Below are 23,289 nucleotides of genomic sequence, written 5' to 3'. Positions count from 1 at the left end.
TAAAAAAAATGAATTGCAAAAATGTAGTATGAACCTAGCCTAAGAATGATCTCTGAAATCTAGGAATGTCTACTTGCATGACTTAATGTATCCATCTCTTCCTAGCAGCATTCATTTGGAATATTGATTATATTTTTCAGTTCCAACTATCTTATTTTTCTAATAAAGTTTCTTTTTAATACTTACAAATCGGGAGGAGTTGTCATTTTTCACAGTTTTGGCGTTACCAAAAGCTTCAAGGATTGGATTAGCTTGAAGAAGCTGCTTTTCCAGCTCTCCCTGGAATTCATGGCAACCAATGTTACGAACAGGAATCGACAAATGAAAATCATGTATACATTCATGCAACTTAGGATAAGGTTATAGGCGGAAATACCTAGAATATATGAACTTTAATGGACGGACAAAGGTCACTTACTCCTTTATAGTGAATTGCTTGATGTGCTGGTGGATTGCAATTAAGATCTTTACTGTAGCATGAAGTCTAGAGCAGCCGCTATCATACAGTAAGTACTGTAATATTCATAGATCAAAGACCAAGCGCAGCATCTGCTAAGGATCATTACTGATTGGACTTGGCACAAGCCCACAGATGAATGATTGGTATTCTTGGCAAAAACTAAGATCAGACAAAAAAAACCTTCAGGGCCTTCTTATTGTCTGACCTATATATAGCATTGGGCCATGTTATTAGGTAATGCACATCACCAAGCTTTAAAGCAGCCTTGCTTAAACCTGATTTGTATGAACGTTGGCTACTGCATTGTTTGCACTGACAGAATGCAGTGATACTTAGCCTGCAACAGGAAAAAAAATCAATGCCTTTTAAAAAAAAAAATCATTGATTTTGCATGCACAGATACACAAGCCGTGAAGTAAGAATAAAACGTGTACACAGCACGCCATGCAATTTCAGGCCAAAGTAATTCACTGAGAAATGTAGGCACTGCTATATACAGTAGCTAGCGGTATAATGTTATTGTATGCTCATTTCTGGAGCTACCGACAAAACAACACATAATAAACTCAAGTCTTTAACCAACAAGAAAAGAAAGTGCCATCCTATTGGGTAGGACAATATGGGTAATTCTGTTATGTTATTATTTCACTGGCACTACCTTGTGGAATGCACTTCTCTATTTATGGGGTACATGAGAAGGGGGGAACCATCACATAGATGCTATATGGCCCTAGTGTGGGGAAAGTGTTCCAAACTAGTCGTTATTCTTCTTTTCATCACTCAGGACGCATGCTTTCCACAAAATTTCTAAGTAAAAACTTTTTGAACTGGTAATGCAATGTTACACTAAACAAAGTGTTACAATTCATTCCCATTTATTATATAGTCCAAAGCTAAATAGTACTTTGCTACCACTCACATACATAGTACCTCTATCACTTATATAAGGGAGGTCACAGCATTACAGGAGCTTGGTGGGAAAGTTACTATTCATTATATAATATCTCCATATGGTGCAATGTTTTAGCATGGGATTCATATTGCCTACAATACCTCTGATTGTCTTTAGCATCAATTAGAGTTAAGATTTTTAAACCATTGTTGTTCATGGCTGTGTTTGCAAATAATTTTGGTGGCCATGTGCAGCTCCTGGCACAGGAGGGCATGGGGCCACTGCACTTGCATAGACCCTTTAACATCATGGTTACATAAGAGCATCAATGTCAACCACTTATGCACAGTACTCATCTCCTACACTTAATGTAAGTCCTGTAGAGGTGTCTGCAGTACTTGTATTTAGTATAACTGGATAGAATCTACTAGAGGAATATATAATAAATCTAATTGTTTAAAGTATTGTTCTTAAATCTACCTGGCAGCAACCATAACTATAAGGCCACATCATACCCCCCCTCTGGTACCTAATGCGTAAGAGATCAGGGCGGCATGCTCTTATAGAGATGTCAATCAGAGATGTTACAGCCATCAAAAGGCTAAAGCTGCTGTAACTTACTGCAGTACAGACAGAAGAGGGAGGAAAGTTCCCTGGCTGCTGCCCTCCTTATACCCCTGCATTGTGCTTTCTGCACTTCTGTAGTACAAGGTTTTTTTTTTAAATTAAAGGCAAACAGCTATCCATACCTGTATCATATTTATATCAACACTGCAGGAGCATAGCTGTTTGGGATCCACAGCTGGTACTGGCACCTAAATCCTATTCTTTAAGAGGACCTGTCACCATTCCTGGCTTGTCTGTCTGTTTCAGCAAATGCATGCTATACCCATGAGATAACAATTCTGGAACATCTGGTCTTATAGCTCTAGGATGTGCTGTACCTCTGTTATACTTGCTGTTATACTTGCTGTAATCCTGAATAACCAACTGGCTGTCAACAATCAGAGGGGTGTCCCTATACTGGCACTATCAATTCTCATTGGATTGCCAGACACCATATGGACACACCCCCAATTGGTAACACCCAGTTGGTTATTAAGTTGTAAGAATACCAGAGGCATGACACATCACAGGTTGGTCATGTTCTATTTTTATTAGGGATATTTTGTGCCGGTTATGTCCCAAAATACAGTACATACCAAAATTACAGCCCACAAAGCATCAACACTTAATTGTACAGCTGTAGTATGGAACATAGCCAAACACTGGTTTTCTTAAGCAGAGAGATGTGTGGCCCCAAATGTGTGTGCATGCTCAGCACCCACTTATTTTACCTTTTCAGGTGGCAATTTTTAAGTGCCTGGTTCTATAAGTAATGCAGGCGCCGAGAAGCCTGACCCCTCAAAAATATTTTTTCTAGGAGACCACTAAAATATATGTTAATATTTCAAATCAAACAAAATAAATAGCAAGCAGAGTATCATGCAGTCATGCAGGGCACAGCAAAAGGATCAGTATAAAAGGTGCACACTTTATTGCAATCCCACTACAAATTCACAGCAGGTCTCTAAGGTTTCGACTTGACTTTCCAATTTTAAAGTGCTGGTTCTTTCAGGATTGTCGAAAATGTTAAAATGAAGTTTTGAAAACACACAAAATATGGTATGAGGTTTGACTTTTGATCAATGATTGTCAGCCCCTTTTATAAAGATTACCTAAAATGTGTGGTATTACTAAGATGGCAATATTTCCACTTATATTTCATGTATACCTATTCCATTATGTTACCTTGTAGATTTTCTTTTATGTTTTTTTTTTACAACCCTGCTTATTGGTTGACAACCACAGTTCTGTCAAAGCTCATTCATTTAACTAATTTGTGTCAAACATGGGTGCTATTGTTGCATGATATCACCACCGCCATCATCTCTACTCCACCAATGGTTCTGAGTGTGCAACAATAGCATGCAAATAACCACTCAGTGCTAACACACACACACTGCACAATCTATTTACTCACGTAAGCAAAAGACGGGCCTTGCTGTAGTTGAACAATGTAGTAAAACAAATGTCAGAAAAAATATATGGCATATAATACATTTTGTCCTAATAAACTGGTATAAAGAATACAAGGAGACAAGAGCAAATGGTCCATTATAACATTTCAGCTGAGAAGTCTGGGAAAGTAGTTTACGTCTTGTATCCCTATTTATTCTACTTACATTTTAAGGAACGTGGAGATACTCAGTTTTGGTTACAATTAATTCTTAAAGGGATTGTCCTATAAAGGTATATGGACATCACAGAGGGAGGTTCTCTGCTCAAGTCCTCTGTTATCCAGAATAAAATAGTGAACATGTGGCAGAATGTAAGCTCCCTATCATGTCTATTATTGTTGGGAAGAGAAAATTGTTGGCACTCACCGTTGTAGATTCAAATGGTTTATTTCCAACTAAGCATGCAGGGGAGGGGGATCAGCAGGTGTGCTACTCCAGGAGTAGCACACCTGTTGATCCCCATTCCCTGCATGCTTCCTTGGAAATAAACCACTTGATCCTACAATGGCGAGTGCCAATAATTTTTTTTTCCCTGCATAGTTGGATTCTACTGTCTGCTATGAACACCGCCATGATTTACTATTACTGGCTTTCATCACAGTCTTTCCAGGGCTGGTGTGAGTCGTCTGTTTTTTCATGCAGTACTGCGGGTTATTCCCAATAATATTCCCTGTATGGAACCAATCCCCAGCAGGAAGTTTTGCCTGCTGATTTGTATTTTAGAACACATGAAGGATTTTCTTATAGCCTTAAAGCGGTTGTCTGGGACTTTTTTATGGCTGTTAGCAAAAATTCAGGTATTACTGTATACATATACAGATTTGTATTTTAAGAAGCTTGAGAAAGCCAGTGGCTGTAGTGGTTGTAATTTGTCAACCAAACTTTCCAGGTAGAACGTAAGTTTGCTAAACACATTACGGCTATGTTCACACAATGTATTTTTTCATTTAATAATGGCCATAGTTGCAGATTGCAACACCAGCCATTATTAAATTAAAAAATACATTGCATTGATTTCAATGGAATCCTGGCCAGAGTGTATACACTCAGTCCAGGGTTCCTTGCGGCCCCACAAAAAACTAACATGTCAGATTTGTGCGGCCGCTATTCATTGAATAGCAGCCGCACAAAACTGACAGTGCCGACAATGTAAAGTGCAGCTCCGGCCACACTTTACATTGTCGGCTATGGTGAATTGGAACTTGGTAACACCTGTATGTGCCCGCATTCCAATTCAAAAGCAATAAAGTTAATCCGGCCAGATGAACTTCACTGACAGCGGCCATTCTGTGACACGGCCATGTCATAGAACGTCCGCTGTCATACATAGTGTAAACCCGGCCTATATATGTGTTAACAGACTTTGCCAATTTCAGCAGGATTGGTCACCCATCTATCTGCCTGGTGGCCTCCTGACTCTCCTCTGACCAGATATGTTAAATTTCAACTGCCTGTTCCCTTTGTTCTCAGGGAGACATGCAACCAACAGAGCTGTCTTGCAGCAGCTTTCTTCTCTCCACCCTGTAAAAACACATGCTCAGTTGAGCCAAGCCTGCATGTGTATTGGGAGAGTTAGCTGTCTGCTAAAAGAGTGTTCAGTCATCTGCTGTCTTATATGTATGCTTAGCTTTAGGAATGATAGAACGAATAATGAACTTGACTGGGGGGGGGGGCATTTACTTTATAACATATATACAATAATACATGTGTATAACAGCGAAGTGTTTACTTGTGTGTTTCTCAGTATCAAATGACACAATTTCAATATTCTGCCAAAATAAAATACTCTGTATGCGTATTCCTGAGCCTCTCCATAAACAATTTAGAGCAAATCCTGACACTTTGTATGAGAAATATTTCTCTTGATGCTGCAAGTGACATTATCAATGGGTCACACTGTGGATTGTGCCGGGTCACTACACAAAGTGTATTAAACAAAGTCTTAGCTCTGCATAAACATGGAGCATGAAATAGAGCTGTGTATTCTTAATGTGTCAGTTACTTGGCAGGAGAACAAATGACTGGAGCTGCAATGTTTCCTTTATAGACTCCACCCTTGTGGAGGGTTTGCTGAGTGTTACCATACATGAGGAGCTTTGTAAAGCACTGACGCATTATTAATGGACTGTACTTACAGTGATGGTGGTGTCTTTCTTTCCCTTGTGTGATGAGGCGACCACGGCCAAGTACTGGATGACCTTTTTGGTGTTCTCTGTCTTCCCAGCGCCAGATTCACCTCTGTATAAGAAAAGAAATCAGAGGTGTAACTATAGGACAGGGTGCATCAATGGTCCTTTTGCCTCTTGCGACCAGTTTTATAACTAGCATAATAGGTGATAGAGATTTTATATCAGACGAGCGTAACTGACCGACCATCATGTGTGCAGCCATGGTAGGGGATTTGTTCCAGTTATGGAGGAAGGAAACACTTGAGGAACCATCTGATTATTTTTCTACTGATACTGGTATTACAGTAAGCTCAGAATGGCCATGGTTGTCAAAAGTACAGTGGTGCCTTGGATTACGAGCATAATTGGTTCCGGGACCATGCTTGTAATCCAAATCCACTCTTAAACCAAAGCAAATTTTTCCATAAGAAATCACTGAAATGCAGACAATTGGTTCCACACCCCAAAAATAATGATTTATTATTCTGAATAACATGTAAAACAGATGAAACAAACATTCAGAAACAGCAGAATATGTGATATTATAAGTTACTGTACAGTAATGGAGAGGATGGGAAACACAAGGGCTGACAGAGACTGCAGGGAGCATGAAGGAATGAGCAGGACATACTGTATGTGGGCACAGTATAGCAGCACTCTCTGTCCGGGAAGAGGGGGGTTACAGCTATAGAGAGATTACCTCCACAGTCCTGTGCCCTGATGTGAGCCCCAGCCTAAAGTGGATCTGCTATGATTTGGGAGGTGAGGGAGACTTCTTGGGTCAGAGTACAGGGCTGTAGACCCTGCTATTCAGACCATCCACTCGCGCTCCCACTCAGTACAGGGAGCTCTTAAACCAAAGCAATGCTCTTAAACCAAGTCACAATTTTGAAAAACTGTGAGCTCTTAAACCAAAACACTCTTAAACCAAGTTGCTCTTAAACCAAGGTACCACTGTATATTATATGTCCTCATGTCTACATCAACGACATCATACATGGTTCACTAAGAGGAGTTAAAAGGTTTGTCTGTCCTTATACAACCAAGTCTCCATCTCAAATGAAACATTTTGTGACGTTGTCATATACATCCTCTACCATTTCTAAGATATTGCTTTGCTGCCATTGAAGAAGAACACAATTGTTCATGTTCAGAGACTGAAAACCATAGAGGCCTAGTCCCACTTCCACTACAGATGGTGAGGCCCAGGCTTCCTCTTGGTCGGTCTGGTGAGGTCCAGACATCACTTTGCCCTGTTGGGTGAGGCTTCAGTTGAAAAAGTCTGAGAAGTGCTGGCCTAGACTTCTTCTAAGATGAGAGCCGGTCTATATCTATACTGTCTGCAGACAAGTAATGTAAACAAGAGGGTTCACATTCACTCAGCAAGCATATCTTGAACATAGCAGGGAATGGAAACACATTACTTAGATAAATAATTGTTCATTTCTATATTGGGTCGAATAAATAAAGACTATCAAAACTATCAGTCTTTCCCCTAGCAACTAATCTCAGCACTCATTAACACATCAAAGCTGAGCTCTGATTCGATGCTGTGGGCTTTCTTTTATTTCCCCCATTATTTTTCATAAAAATAAGACATATGTTAGGAAAAGGAGACACATGGTACCTTTCATTTATCTGTCTGTGCTTCCAGAATGCACTAAAGTGCTTACTGTCAATCGGAAACTTGCAGGGATGGGGGGGGGGGGGGGGCATCCCAGCTCTTCAGGGGCTAGGCCGAGAATAGGTCATCAATGTAAAGGTCAACCCTTTAGCCCAGTGAGTCACACATTCAGGCTGAACCATCAGCCTTGTGGTTGACCAGGACTTGTGATCTTAATACAGGTTACATTACAGCCTCATAATGTGTGAAGCCAGCAAGAACTATTCATATCTCATCCTCCTAAACAAGGATTAGAGATGAGTGTGACTCAAGCATGTTCAAGTTGGATTTCTTGGCATTTAAAGGAGAAGTCCGGTGAAAATTTTTATTTAAGTATGGTATTGTCCCCCAAAAGTTATACAAATTACCAATATACACTTATTATGGGAAATGCTTTTAAAGTGCTTTTTTTTACCTGCACTTACTACTGCATCAAGGCTTCACTTCCTGGATAACATGGTGATGTCACTTCCTGAATAACATGGTGATGTTACGCCCCGACTTCCAGAGCTGTGCCTGCTGTGGCTGCTGGAGAGGATGATGGCAGGGGGACACTGAGGGACACAGGGCACTGGAGGGACACTGAGCATTCCTCTGCCATCATCCTCTCCAGCAGTCACAGCCCGCACAGCTCTGGGAGTCGGGTCGAGACATCACCATTTTATCCAGGAAGTGAAACCTTGATGTAGTAGTAAGTGCAGGGAAAAAAGCACTTTATAAGCATTTCCCGTAATGAGTGTATATTGGTGATTTGTATAACTTTTGGGGGGCAATACAATACTTAAATAAAAAATTTTGCCGGACCTTTAATGGCTAGGGAGGTTGGATGTCCAGGAATATATGGATACAGCCATGCATCCAACTTCATCAGTCACTCTGTCAAGTTGGACTCTAGTAAGTACACGAGGACAGACCTCAAGGCATCAATATAAACAAACTCCTACTTTAGTCCAAATCCGTATAATATATGTATTTTATGTATTTTTTCTATAAACGATACTTAGTATACCTGAAGAAGAGGCCTCTAATAAAGTTTTATACAGGTTTTGAGTCTTAAGTATTAAGATCTATGCTCATTACAGTGGAAGTAAATATAGGATAACTGGATACAGTTAATACCTGCTTCCTATTCAATTGGATCTGTGTTGGCAGCTATATATGTTATGTTTCATTTTGTTACCTCTTAAACCTGACAAATGGTCATAGTTATATCAGATTATTAGAAATGAATAGGAAGCTCCTTCAGTGGTGCAGAGTCATATGGCTAGGCCCAGTTATCTAATTATTATAATAATTGTCTCTATTTCCTCTAGTCTAGCTGCCAAATTACATAAATAACATACAGTAATCCTCTTCTCCGAGCAAACATGTTACACACTGTTACCCAAGATGACCTTTCATAGCTAAAAGCAATTTCTCAGAGACTGAAAAAAAGTTCTGTGTTCAATCTATAAAAATAGATAAAGGGAACCAGTCAGCACGATTGTACTGATATGGTTCCCAGCAGCACAGTATAGATCTACTGTGCAGCTCATGGAGCACGCCAGCCGCGGCTGCAGCAGTAGTTTTATAAGGGGGAAAAAAGGAGTTTTATTATACCGTGTAAGGCAGGGAGAGGCACTGAGTCTAGTCATCTGGGAGAGGAGCTGGCTGTCAGTGTGCAGGCAAGGAAGGCATTAGTGGTCTCTCTGCCTGTCAATCATCCCCACACTGCGCGCTGACAGGCAGAGAATTGTGACTAGTCACAGGCGACTCCCCGCCCAGATGACTAGTTGCTGCCCCTCTCCCTGCCTTGTGTGGCGTCAGGGCTGCTGCCCTAGGCACTAAACCTGAAGATGCCCCATCTTCACTCACCTATTGGCATCATTATTTTCTAGTTCCTGAACATCATATTGATATCTGATCAGTCTTAGGCCACGTTTCCACATTTACTGTACCTCACCACATGCAGCTGAAACCAGACGCCCATGTGTTAACCAATAGGCCAACACCAGACCTCAACAATATCGTCATACTGTGACTGGATAACACCGCCACACCAGACCTCAACAATACCGCCATACTGTGACTGGATAACATCGCCACACCAGACCTCAACAATACCGCTATACTGTGACTAGGTAACACCGCCACACCAGACCTGACCACAACCGCCATACTCTGACTGGATAACACCGCAATACCAGACCTGACCAATAGCGCCATACTGTAACTCGATAGCACCGCCATACCAAACCTGACCAATATCACCATACTGTGACTGGATAACACCGCCATACCAAACCTGACCAATATCACCATACGCACACTCCCCCCCTCAAAAAAACACTAGATTTACTGGCAATTTTGAAAGGTAGGTGGGGGACTAATGGTAAATGGTAAATATGGCCCTGAGTGGCGTAAGAAAACATCTTTTTCCCCTTTATAAAGCTACTGCTGCAGCCGTGGCTGGTATGCTCCGCGAGCTGCACAGGAGAGCTATACTGTGCTGCTGTGAACCATATCAGCAAAATGGTGCTGATTGGTCCCTTTTAAAGGAACACTCAAGGGATGGGAAACTGATACATTTTCCCCAGATTAACTGTTGCAAATGTGCCTAAATGTCTGCAAAAACTTATATGACTTTTGCCACATTTACTGTGCATTTTCATCACTTTTTTTTTTTACCCTTTTTGCCATGTCCAAAGGGGTGTGGCCTTGGTAACAGGGGTGTGGCTTCCCAGGTAATGGGCACAGCTTATGCTGGGTTTACAAGGAACGATTATCGTTCGAATTTGCACGTGTAAACGCCCTTTTTTCGCCTGTTGGATCCACTTCTGGATTTGGCACAAAAATTACCCCAAACTTCCCTGTATGAAGCCAGAATTAACCTCCTATCATTTATGATTGGGTGACCCTCTAAATAACTAAAGGGAGATCCACCGAAACACAGCAGAGACACCATCATTTCTCAACATCAGTAAACCTAGGAAAACTAATATGAAAAAATACTGTGAAGACATCATCACGTATTTCTGAAAGTGAGCTAACCAGACCTTTCCCCCGGGAACAAACAGCCAAGCAAACAGGGGTCTCCAGTTAAAGAAACCACTTTTCAACAAGGCACAGTCAAAAAGGACAGGATTTGGGAAATACCAAAGCAAGGTATCCATCCACAGACAGCTGTTTCGGGGTATTTGCCCCTCATCAGTGTGGAGTAGGATTCTGGCTAGTGGAAACAAAGCCTAGTAAGTGCATTCAAAAGAATGATAGTTGGCCTCAGGAAGATGAACCAAAATACAAATGGCCGGTATTTGCACTTATTTTTACATTGTGTGACCATAGCCTAGGACTGTATTATTTGGCACATGATACACCATAAGGCTATGTTCACATGGCGTAAGAGACCGGCTGTCCCGGCCGGGCCGATGGCATCAACGGCCGTACTTTTAAGCTGTGTGAACATAGCCCAAAGAAGGATGAAAGAAAGTAAGACCAGCCCTGAACACAGCAAAAAACTTCACAAATATGCTTAGAACAATAAATTGATAAGATCTATTGTTCCGAAATTGTATTAGATGAAGCCTTTGAGCTTTCGAACCCAAAGTCAGCATCAAAATCAGAGGCACAGATCCCGAGAAGATGGCATAAGGTTCATAACTATCATGGCAGTCTATACCAGGGATATAGAGACCAATAATTTATGTAAGGAATCAATAGACTATCACTACTGTAAGCTGTTAAATTATATATATTAGGGAATAAAGTGCAGTCTGTAGTCTGCAACAGATAATTACAGATTACAGATTATTACTATGTGTACACTAGGAAAAGGGGGCCCAATATATGACATAGTACTGCAGATCTCAAACTAAGGAAGGTAAAGTCTAGCAAGCCCCAAGAACTGATCTGTGAAACATGGGGTGCAAAGTAGGCAAGAGGTTATTTCCTGTAATGGTAGCCTCTAACAATCTCTAGAATTAATGTGGAAATGCTGTCCAATAGATATAGACTCTATATATGGCGTGACCACGTGGCTGTGATCACATGTTCTGTCGCTTCGTTATACTTATGGGTTGAAGCATATTAGTGTTGTGGTTTGTTTAATTTGCTTTCAGTAGTGACTGAGTGTATACATTTATCCTACCAGTTATATATACATATGGCAGGGGATTAAGAGCTGGGCTATCTGGCTCCTGAATTTATTAAAGCTCAATCCGATTTCTTTTAGGGTGGGTTCACACTACTTTTTTGCAATCAGTTTTATTTTCATCCGTTTTTGCAAACATGGATAAAAAAAATATGATACTGTTTTGATCTGTTTTTCCACTGACTTCCATTATGAAAAAAAAAAAAATAATAAAAACAGCTCAAAACGCATCAAACACGTTTTTGTGTGTGCTAAAAAAAAAAAAAGATGTGTTTTGTCCTTTTTTTATAATGGAAGTCAATGGAAAAACGGATGCACACAAATGCATCAGTTTTTTTTTTTAACGGATGAAAAAGCCTTATTAATCTTTTATGCCTTATTAACCTTATTAATCTTTTCTTTTCTGTCATCAGTCTTTCTTTGATTTTAAATACATACAATAAATCAGTAGAACTAGTCATAAAATAACATCATGAAAAAATGGGATCATCTTAAAATATTGAGCTGATATGATAAACACTTTTATGGAAAATACTCAATATATATTATAGAGAAGAGCCTAGACAGCCACCAGTTGTGGATTCCAGCTGAATATATGGCAGCTCGTAGAACCCGACAGTAAAAGTTATGTAATACAAATCTATTAGTTAAATACTAGAAATGAGCGAACCTGCCGAACATGACTATGAAAATTCAATTTAAAGGGAAATTCCATGTATAACAATCTTTCATGCAAACATTAAAAGATAGCTTCTAAAATTGGAGATTTCATCTAATGGGCTGCCACAGATGGCATCTACTGGTCTACTGTATATATGCAATGTTAGAAGAGTCATTTGAGTAGGAAGCCCCCCCCCCACCCCCGGGGGCGGAACAGAGGCCACTGCTTGTAAACCTAACCACAGGGTGCTCTGTTAACTGACTGCTAATCAGACCCTGTTTCCTGCCTACCCTTGTAGGGTATAATGTGGAGGACACATGCACATATATACAGTATGTGTAGTGGGTTCTATGTTACATATCAATAAAATCCAATGGGAACGCTCCGCAGAAGACTTTCCTTATAGCTATAACTTGCAGTGAAACATTTTCGTTCTGTCTTTGCGTCTTGGAAAATGTAAGCTTTTTTATCGAGAATACTGTATGGAGCAGTTCTTCGGATAAAGGTTATAGTGTGATCATAATAACTTTGAATTGCATTTCCTTTCTCCCAGGCTAAAAGTGCCTATCACTTGGCATTTCTTGAAAATCCCCGTCTCCCTGGCCTTATATGGCATTATCTCTTCCTAATTGTCATACCAAGCTCCCGGGCGGTATTCCTACATTCTCTCACACACTATGACAGCTCGCAACATTTTCTGTGCTGTGTGTGACGGATGATCCGCGCACAGTAGGATGGCAGAGATGGAGCTACAACTTGCTGATGCCAACGTGTAACCTACTATTAAAGAGCAACAGTCCACTCTTCTGACATATCCATTTTAGGTTGGACAATCACCTTCAATAGCTATAAGCCAAATGTTTAGCTATCTGTCCTGATTTCCCCATACACATGAATGCTCAACTCCAAAGAGGAGAGGGGCTGGTGGCAGCTAATCGCTAGCCAAAATAAACTCATCATTGACTGAAATTCAACATCCATATACATTAGGCAGTCAGTCCCACTAAAATTAGTGGGTTTAGATAACTTTTATTTGATATATATGGGGCCATTTTGACATAGTGCTACCTGCTGCCCCCTCTGTCCATGACAGGAACAGTCCAGAGCTGGGGATTTGCTGCTGCTCTAGACACTTCCTGTCATGGACAGAGGTGTCAGCAGAGAGCACTGTGTCAGACTGAAAAGAATACACCACTTCCTGCAGGACATACAGCAGCTGATTTTCAAATAGAGTTTCAGATAAATATATTTTCAAATAGAAGTAATTACAAATCTGTAAACGTTCTGACACCAAATGATTGAAAAGATTTTGGGGGCTGGGGTTCCCCTTTTAAATATTTCACCATAAAATAACATTTCTGGAGCACAATGTCTTGGAACGTTAACTTGTGTTGTCCATCTGTTATTCCTCCTGGGCATTTATAAATGAATTTACAACTGATTGTTTGCCTACATTTACAGGCGGTCTACCTTAGAAACTGTACACAGCTTTGGTTTTTAAATAAGGTAGTCTTTAACTGTTGGTTCATGAAGAAGTGTTTTCTAAACCAGACATGCCAGGAGACATTTTAAGAATACTGTGTGATCTGGATGAATGCCTTATGTTAGTATACAGTATATGGCTGGGTTCACACTACGTATATTTCAGTCAGTATTGTGGTCCTCATATTGCAAACAAAACCAGGAGTGGATTAAAAACACAGAAAGGATCTGTTCACACAATGTTGAAATTGAGTGGATGGCCGCCATTAAATGCCAAATATTTGCTGTTATTTTAAAACAACGGCTGTTATATTGAAATAATGGCAGTTATTTACTGTTATATGGCGGCCATCCGCTCATTTTCAACATTGTGTGAACAGTTCCTTTCTGTGTTTTTAATCCACTCCTGGTTTTGTTTGCAATATGAGGACCACAATACTGACTGAAATATACGTAGTGTGAACCCAGCCTATGGGTGACTGTGGAAGGTCCAGCAGCTGTCAGATACTTTGGGGCTAAAACAAAATGACTAAAAAATACAAACACCATCAACTTTTTCCCTTTGATGATAGAAGATACCCAAGAGGGTCTGGCAGGCCTCATGTAAGAAAATATTCGGAAATGCTGATGTCCTACATTCATAAATGGCACATAGATGGATTTGATTATTTAGAATGTCACCATCACATCAATACTTTTCACTTGTCATAGAGACAAAACCTTTGATTAGTTAGGGTCTTAGATCATGTGACAATAATTTGGATTGAACTTACGTGCACAGAATGGACTGATCTTCACGGTCTGGAAAAGAAAGAAAATTCCATATTAGTATATATAAAGTATTTACAATTACCTTTCCATTTTACGCAAGAAACATAATACATGTAAAAGTGTCCATACCAGTTCTGTACTAATGGCAGGAAAATACTTATATGTTTTCTGTCAGTTGCAATAGTCTGCAGTCTTTAGAGGTTTATGGAACTTACCACTTGTAATATAACATGTCAGGCTGCTACAAGCTTCAAAAGTTTGTCTGCTCCCAACAATACTGCATTATAAAGATAACATCCACCATTGTGGCACCCAAAAGGGATAATATCCTTTATAGGTTCTTAGTCTCAGTTATTAGGTATATGGTGACAATTTCTAGAAAGCTATCAGTTCATGAAAAGAAACAATGATTCCTCATATGACCCTGATATGACTCCTATAGCTGTAGGTAAATCCAAGTCAATCACAGCCATATTGCATCTCAAGCCACACCCCTTTCTGATAAGTCACACCCTTTACCACTAAGCCACACCCTGTTGGTGGAGTAAGTACCAAAAGTGTCTTTAACACAGAGAAAATGGGGTTATGCACCAGAATCCTGGCATATCTGCACTCACAGGAGGTCTTTATCAACAGATAACTGACAATGTCTACATTTATGAAAGGAACTTTGGGGAGAATCTTTAAAGACTGGTATATTTGTACGCTGGGATAAAATAAAGCCCTGCTCCCATACACCCTGTCAGGTAGGCAGCAGAAATCTACACCTACTACAGAACAGGTGTAGATTTTTGCCAGGCGTAAATCATGATACATCAGGCACGGGAGGTGCACTTTACCTTGCCCCCCTACTCACCCATGAGGCGAGTGGAGCTTATGTCAGGAAAAAGTAGCAGATTTTTGCACAAACTATGCGGTTTGTGCAAAAATCTGCACCTTTTCCCTGGTGTGCACCTTGATGCACAATAAATTCCCACATTATGTGTAAGTTATTAACAGCATGCTCCAATTGTAGCTGCTTTCTTCCATTATTTGCTGCTTTAATAATAGTCGTCCAAGGTTAGAAAAAAAAACAGGTGTTTTCTTCCAGAAACAGCACAACTCATAGGGCCCTTTTAGACCCACAGATTTCTCAGCCATGGGGGCCACAAACGAGCGCCCATCCGCGAGGTTAGCAGCTCACTTCTTGTGCCTTTACACAACATGAGAAATTAAGCAAATGGGCTGCATGAACGGTCCATATATCTCTTCTGCAGCCCTGGAAACTGGCAGTCAGTTTCCAGGTTTCACATGATCTGGAAATTGTCAGTTTCCAGATCGCAAGCAGTCTATACCAACAGAGATGAGCGAACCTCAAGCATACTCGAGTCTATCCGAACGCGATCGTTCGCCATTTGATTAGCGGTGGCTGCTGAACTTGGATAAAGCCCTAAGGCTATGTGGAAATCATAGATATAGTCATTGGCTGTATCCATGTTTTCCAGACAACCTTAGAGCTTTATCCAACTTCAGCAGCCCCAGCTAATCAAATGCCAAACGATCATGTTCGGATGGACTCGAGGTTTGCTCATCTCTATATATCAACCATCTGTACCGTACCACTTGTGATCCAGTATCTGGCTCTCCAGTCCTCATGCCAGCTGTCTCTTCAGGCTCCGCCTCCTTTCCCTGTGAATCATTCAGGAGGAAGCGGATACCAGATAACCAGATTACAAATACCAGATACCAGATCACAAGCAGTGTGGTAAGTATGCACTCCTTGTGTGATCTGGAAACTTTCTTTGCCTTTTTTTTTCTCGGCCGCACAAACCCCTTTTTACACAGGGATATGTGTGACTGATAAAGATACATTTTAAAGCGGGCACAAAAGATGCAATCGGCCATTTGTCTGGTCTTTGGCTGATCGCTGTCACTTTTACACGGGCCGATTATTGGCTGCAGGAGCGTTTCTAGCAACAAACCTGGACAATAATCAGCCCATGTAAAAGGCCACAAAAGAAAGGTCCGTGGAGTCTCAGTTACGAGTCTCAAAACACGGGAATAGCCAGATATCCCTCCAGGGGAGGGAAGCCTATTGCCAAGGGGGTGCCTCCCAGTGGGGAGATCACCAAACCACCCTGATACGTAGCCCTTTAAGTCCCACTCGGTTGCGAGTATTGAAACATAAATAGGGAAACACCAAGGTGACCCCTTTTACGTGAAAGTCTAACTCTGTGGCGAGTATTGCAACATGACAAGGGTTTACCAAGGCAGGCATCCATCCACAGACGATCGTTTCGGGGTAGTTGCCCCTCGTTAGGGTGGAGTAGGATTCTGGCTAACGGGGGCAATGAAAAATAGAGCAACAAAACACAGCAATCACTGAGCTCAGCGAGACCAGCGACAAAAAAATCAAATGGAGTACTCACTGAAGAGTCTCCACTGATGCATTGCCCCCTATAAATTTAAATATGCAAAAGAAGGGTCCGTGGAGTCTCAGTTACGAGTCTCAAAACACGGGAATAGCCAGATATCCCTCCAGGGGAGGGAAGCCTATTGCCAAGAGGGTGCCTCCCAGTGGGGAGATCACCAAACCCCCCTGATACGTAGCCCCTTATACTGTGTGTGACCGTTATGGTGTTATTCTTAGTCAGTTATGTCTTGGGGATTGAGGGTTCCAGAGACATATCCTATCAATATACCATCACTGCTGACAATACACTAGAGATAAATCCATGAGGTCTATGAATTGAACACTGGCCAAGCCGGATGGAGGTTTTAATTCTCCATGGGGGATGAGATCTTGAGTTCTTTTAACTATTTTTATCCTGCATTGTTTTCCCATCATGTTGCGCTGGGTCTGAAGATGACTTTCTTACTGTTGCAGATGATAATTGTTTTTACATGGAAAAGTTCCACTCCATTTCTAAGAAATGTAGCATTTTCCTTTTAGACATGACAGATGTGGTCAGCACTGTTTATTCTCATAATCACAGAGTAGGATAACGTGTATACTGCAGCCTGTGTATCAAATATACAACCATTACATTTCATTGGTTTTATCTATATTCATTCCTGATAATCCTGGAGCTTTGGACTGTGTTAACACATCACAGATCCTTTGTGGTGTGAATTCACATTCTTTTTTTAAGAAAGACAAGAATAAATCTCTTTCTAGTTTTCCAAATAAAAAAGGTAGTAGGAAGTATTGGAAAACAGTCAGACCTTCACTGATCCAGTGTTTATCCACCATCCAAGGGCTAGCTGATAAATGCTTCCAGCTAGAAACTTCTTTAATAAGAACATCTGGTAAACATGGAGTTGTCTTAAAACGTAACTGACATATCATCAAGACATGTCAAAAGTTTGGATCAGTTGAGGAGAGGGTCTCCATATACTTACTGTAAAATCCATCCGCAGCGAGCAGCAATATGGGGAGAGAAGTGCTTAGCCTATTGCTTCTCCCCACTCATCCTAGCAGTCAGGGGTTTGAGCATCCAAATTGTGATCGACCAAAACTTTTGACATTTCTATATGACATAGTTCAAAAGTTCAAAAACACCTTTGGTAATGGCTGATAGGTTTGATGCACGCAGCATCAATTGTGGTAATGTGTTCACAAATTTATTGCGTGACCAGCTACAAATATGACGTTTCTACCACTAGGGTCTTTATCAACACTTGATAAAGACCCTAGTGGTAGAAACATTGTGTTTGTACTTGGTCACGCAATTAGTTTGTGAACACTTTGCCACCATTGCTGCTGTTGGATTTCTTCTACTATGTCTCTATGTAAAATGCATTTTGTAAGTAGCAGGGACACTTTAACAATTCAACCCCTTATATGTCTAGCTAAACTCCAAAAATATAATACCCTACCTGCCCACAACATGATTGGTATATTCTAACTAAATATGTTCTAATATAATAGTCTGTAGAAGTATTGAATGGAGTATCTGCTGTGTTAGGGACATAGACACATAGAAGACCAACATGTCCATCTAGTCTGCCCCTATAGTAATTCCTTTATTATTATCTTAGCATAGATATATGTTTAGTCCAGGCAGCTTTACATTCACTTACTGTAGTCTACCACATCTGCTGGACATTTGTTCCAGGCATCTACTACTCTTTCAGTAAAGAAATATTTTCTCAAGTTGCCTCTGATCTTTCCCCTAACTAACCTATCACTGTGTCAGACAGTGTCAAACTGTAGAGACGCACCTCTTAATGGCTCCTAAATTTATTCATAAATTTCTAAGAGGAATAACAGGAACGGCACAACATAGAGTACGAAAAAAAGATGCTGGGGAACATAATTATTCACTAAAACACACAGGTGAGGAGAGCTGACAGATCCTCTTCAAGAAGTAATGTAATCTAGGTGTCTGTGTAGTGTATCCAATATAATGGGCTGGAGGCCAGAACACCATATATGTGCATTCTATGGTGTTGTAATGTGGCATCTCGCCTGGGAGTTCTACATGTACCACTTGTTAAAAAAGAAATGCCAGTGGTGTTCTCAAGTTTTATAAGGAGACTTTTTCTACTCCTCCAGACTGGTTCCTTTTGTCAGTCACTCTTTTAATTGCCATGTACAATATCACTTACACAATCACTGGAGTTTACGCAGTGCCCTCATACCTGATGCATATGTAACATCATCACACCAATAATGCACTCTTCCACTCTACCTTCCATTCTGGCACTTATTTCTGTTGTAGAAGATGGAATGGTTCAAAACATCACAAAAATTGCTAGTTTAACGCAGGTATAAGATAAATCTTAGGCTACATTCACACCTTCCATAGTGCTGTCCGTGGCTGTGAACATGTAGATATGGACAGTACTATGGAAGTGCATCTGTAGTTGTATGCAATGCACAGACTTATTCATTAAATGGTGATCTGTAGTGACGTGTGAACAGGCCCATTTAAACTAATTGCTTCGTAGTAGACATATTTTACAGACATGAATGCAGCCTTTCATCATAAATGCTATACAGCTGCAAATCGTGTGGTATCACATAGGTGTTCTCCTTTAGAAAGAAACTGCTTTATGTTAAAGAACCTTTATAACATGACACAATCTATCTATGAATCTATGAAAAAAAAAAACCTTCTTATGAATCTATACAAACTAAAGGTATGCCGAGGTTCAGTATGGGCCAATAGACTTCTATAGATGCTATATCCCTACGGTTAAATACTGTAGAAACCACAATATAATATCTATCTATCTATCTATCTATCTATCTATCTATCTATCTATCTATCTATCTATCTAATCTTCTATCTCCTATCTATCTATCTATCTATCTATCTATCTATCTATCTATCTAATCTTCTATCTATCTATCTATCTATCTATCTATCTATCTATCTATCTATCTATCTATCTAATCTTCTATCTATTATATTTCTATCTATCTAGAGAAAAGTACACCACAGCACACTTGTAGTGAAAAAAACTTGCAATACGTGGATTTATTCCATAAGGCGGTATACAGCAACAACACAGGTGATACAAGACATTTCGGCATTTCCTACGCCATTTTTAAGTGCAAGTGGCGTAGGAGACGCCGAAACGTCGTGTTGTTGCTGTACACCGCCTTATGGAATAAATCCACGCATTGCACGTTTTTTTCACTACAAGTGTGCTGCGGAGTATTTTTCTCTATGTGAACTGATCCTTGGTCTGGGACTCGTCTGCAGGCACCTACATTTGGCTATCGTTGAGTGCTGCCCATTTCAGCGCTGCAGAATCTGTTGGCGCTATACAAATAAATATTATTATTATAATTATCTATCTATCTTCTATCTATGATCTATATATCTATCTATTATCTATCTATCTATCTTTCTAAGTCTATCTTGTTTATCTGCATGTCTTATCTATTTATTTAGGCCTCAGAAAAATATTACATAATGCAAAAAGTACAGCAGGACTGTATCATACACTGGACACAAGGACACAAGTTTTGTAAGTTAGTCGAGTTACTAAGGGAATCAAAGTGATGTAAAAAATTCTCATGACAGGATTAACTTGCTCCCATTCCTTTGCTCCTATAAAAAGCTCAAGCTCAAGAAAGCATACAAACTCTTTATGCTGACACACTGAGCCATCCATATACTTCTTTACGGTACATCCATCAGGCACAATGTTTACCCTAGTGCAAAGCTTCTGGGTCAGAATACCCCCATAATATGGCCATGAGCTGGGACATATGCCTCTGTATACATTAGGAGGTATACAGGCAGGGCATGACTACTGGCATATAAAATAATAGGAAATTTGTACGTTCCAGGCAGAGTATAAATCACTCTCTCCTCCTGCTCTAAACATAACCATACCCTCGAAGAACACTATGAAAATTCCAGGACCTCCAGCCCATATAGTTTACAATGGTTCAGGCTGTAAATGTGCAGGATGCCACTATGTTATCTTTTGTGTCATGATGCTGTGGGCTTGGAGGACAGCTCCTTCTGCCTAATCTCTGCATAATCTGACGTTCATCACAAGGATGTCGGCTTTTGGCAGCTTTACCAAAAAAGGAGATAAATAGACAGCAATACTGATCAGTCGACGTCTATGGAAATCTCTATCATTCTCCAGGCAGAACATTGGGTATATAGTACAAAGCATCCCAGACATTCAGAATCATCTCACTTAATCATATATAGGAGTTAGGGTTCATGCACATGGCAAAGCCTGTATGGCAGTACAACAATATCCCAGTGTGTCTCTCTATATGTGTGCGCCATACTATGTCTACGTATGTGTGATAGTCATGGTATTCTTTCTTATAAGCTATGCTTTTTGGGAAGAACTCCTGCACAATACAACATGTAAAGAATGAATATGCCAATCAGTTCTCTGACCCCCTTATGTAGGTAGCTTTCCCTCCAAGTCAGTGCTTGACTCTGTTAAGAAAGCTTAGAACATGCCTGGGGTTTAAAAGGCCATACCAAACTTTTGTCAGGCGGCAGGGGAGAAAATGACCATCATTGATTTCTTATGTCTCCCTGTGCCTGCAATGCCCCGCCTGACCAACCTTAGGACCCCTGCAGGTAGCCCGTCCCGGCTAATGGACAGTCTGCTCGGCCAATCAGTGAGTGCAGCGCTGTCCCGCCCCAGTCACTGATTGGCTAAATGCGATGTTAATCAGCTAGGTTGTGACGTTGGTTAGGCAGAAGATCCCAGAGCCTGGCCGGCGGTCCTGGAGCCATAATCCATCACTAGAGAGGCATGGGGAATAGTGAGTTAGCATTGTTTAATATGTCCCTCTGTGCTCCTGCTGTTTGGTATAAAATGCTTGTGGCTGGACGTTTTTAATAAGCCGAGCCAGGCACTCCCCAAAAGCAAGGGTACCTTATTTGTAGATACCAATTTTGGGGTTGTTGCCTCTCATCAGTACAGAGCAGGGTACTGGATGGCTACAGAGAGGAATATTATCATCATAAAGATGTGTGGAAACTTATAGGCCAGCACCCTATGGTCATTGATATTGTGGCACTAATGCTGATTAGCATATTGCCAATCTTTCCTATTACTGTCATTTTGGGACATTTACCGTTTATTTTGTTTTACATTTTCTCTTAAACATTCTATTTATGCACATACAAATGTTTAATGGAAGAAGAGCCGACATGTCATCTCTTTATACCCAGGTATTTTCTTCGCCAAAAGGACAACCCCTGCTAGATATATGTGCTCCATTGTGTGTAGTTAATACAAAAAATAAATCCCCCACCATGAGCTGCTCATACTGCCAGAACCAGGATGTCATTGGCGGCCCTCCCTGAAGCGATAACTAATTTAATTTCTTTATATATGCCAATTACATTATAACAAAGCTAACATGTCGACTAAATCAACTGCAAACCACAATGTGGTATATGACATGCAATATCCAGCTATAATTCATTACAGTGTGCAGATGGGTGCAATTCAGATGGATGCCGTCAGCAGGGCCGGTTTTAGACTAGATGTGGCCCTGGGCGAAGTTAAAGGTGGGGCCCCAAATGCTGAAATATTTTAGCAACAATTTAAGGTCCCCATACATGTTACTCTTTTGTTGGTGGTACCTGTTGCTCCTGGTGGGTTCGGCCATCAGTGTAAGGTGTATGGGGCTCTCTGGACAGTCCTCTGACAGATGATATCAGTGGACATAGGGGATCGAGCTTGATGGAAAATCAACGCCCAACCTCTTTGTTCTCAGAGAGATAAGCCGCCATCAGATCTGTATGGCTATGGCTTTCCCCTCTCATAGAGAACACAGGAACACTCAGATGTGCCAAATTTCTGTGTATGGGGAGGACGGGACCGGATGGGACAGATAATTGTCAGCTGAAGGATTGTTCAGCCAGCAGTTATTGGAAGTGTACGGCCACTTTTAAGGCAGTATTACACGGCCTGATATTCTGCAGAAGTGAGCGCCAATCTGGTAGAATGGAGCTCGCTTAGAGAGCCTACTACATGGCTCTTTTATGATGCAGCAAAAGCTATGGAGGAGATTTATCAAACTGGTGTAAAGAAGAATTGGCTCAGTTGCCCCTAGCAACCAATCAGATTCCACCTACTTAGAATCTGAGTAATGAATGGTGGAATCTGATTGGTTGCTAGGGGCAACTGAGCAAGTTTCATTTTACACCATGTTTGATAAATTTCCCCCCCTATGTGTATATATACAGTATATCATTAGTGATGTGTGTGCAATCCTTGCTGTATATAGTAAACAATAAAGATATATACTACCTGATTAAGGTCCCCCGGTGTCCTCAGGCCTTGTCTGTGATATATACTACCTGATCATGTTCCCCAGTGTCCTCTCAGAGCGATAGCGTCCTGATTCGGACAATTTTCGCTCCATGTATTAGGGCCCTTACTCAGTTCAGAAGGTTACATGCCGGGACTGCCGCTACATGTCAGGACTGCAGCTACATTATGGGTCTGCCGCTACATGTCGGGACTGCCGCTACATGTCGGGACTGCCGCTACATGTCGGGACTGCCGCTACATGTC

At 40.8% G+C, this 23,289-nt stretch overlaps 1 protein-coding gene across 3 annotated transcripts in view; it reads right to left on the bottom strand.

Annotated features, from left to right (window-relative positions):
• MYH11 (myosin heavy chain 11) overlaps nucleotides 1-23,289 on the bottom strand; it is an 86,299-nt gene that overhangs the window by 30,716 nt on the left and 32,294 nt on the right. For 2 of the 3 annotated variants that reach the window (XM_069983688.1, XM_069983690.1), the window contains exons 4-7: nucleotides 14,289-14,316; nucleotides 5,548-5,650; nucleotides 3,376-3,396; nucleotides 187-279 (exon numbers count right to left, since the gene is read on the bottom strand). In XM_069983688.1, the coding sequence (XP_069839789.1) occupies nucleotides 187-279; nucleotides 3,376-3,396; nucleotides 5,548-5,650; nucleotides 14,289-14,316 (245 nt within the window). The remainder of the gene's footprint in view (nucleotides 1-186; nucleotides 280-3,375; nucleotides 3,397-5,547; nucleotides 5,651-14,288; nucleotides 14,317-23,289) is intronic. The other variant, XM_069983689.1, reaches the window with a different exon arrangement.

Source organism: Dendropsophus ebraccatus, chromosome 9, assembly GCF_027789765.1.
Source record: "Dendropsophus ebraccatus isolate aDenEbr1 chromosome 9, aDenEbr1.pat, whole genome shotgun sequence".
NCBI classification, from domain to species: Eukaryota; Metazoa; Chordata; class Amphibia; order Anura; family Hylidae; genus Dendropsophus; species Dendropsophus ebraccatus.
This window is presented reverse-complemented; position numbering and strand designations above follow the sequence as displayed.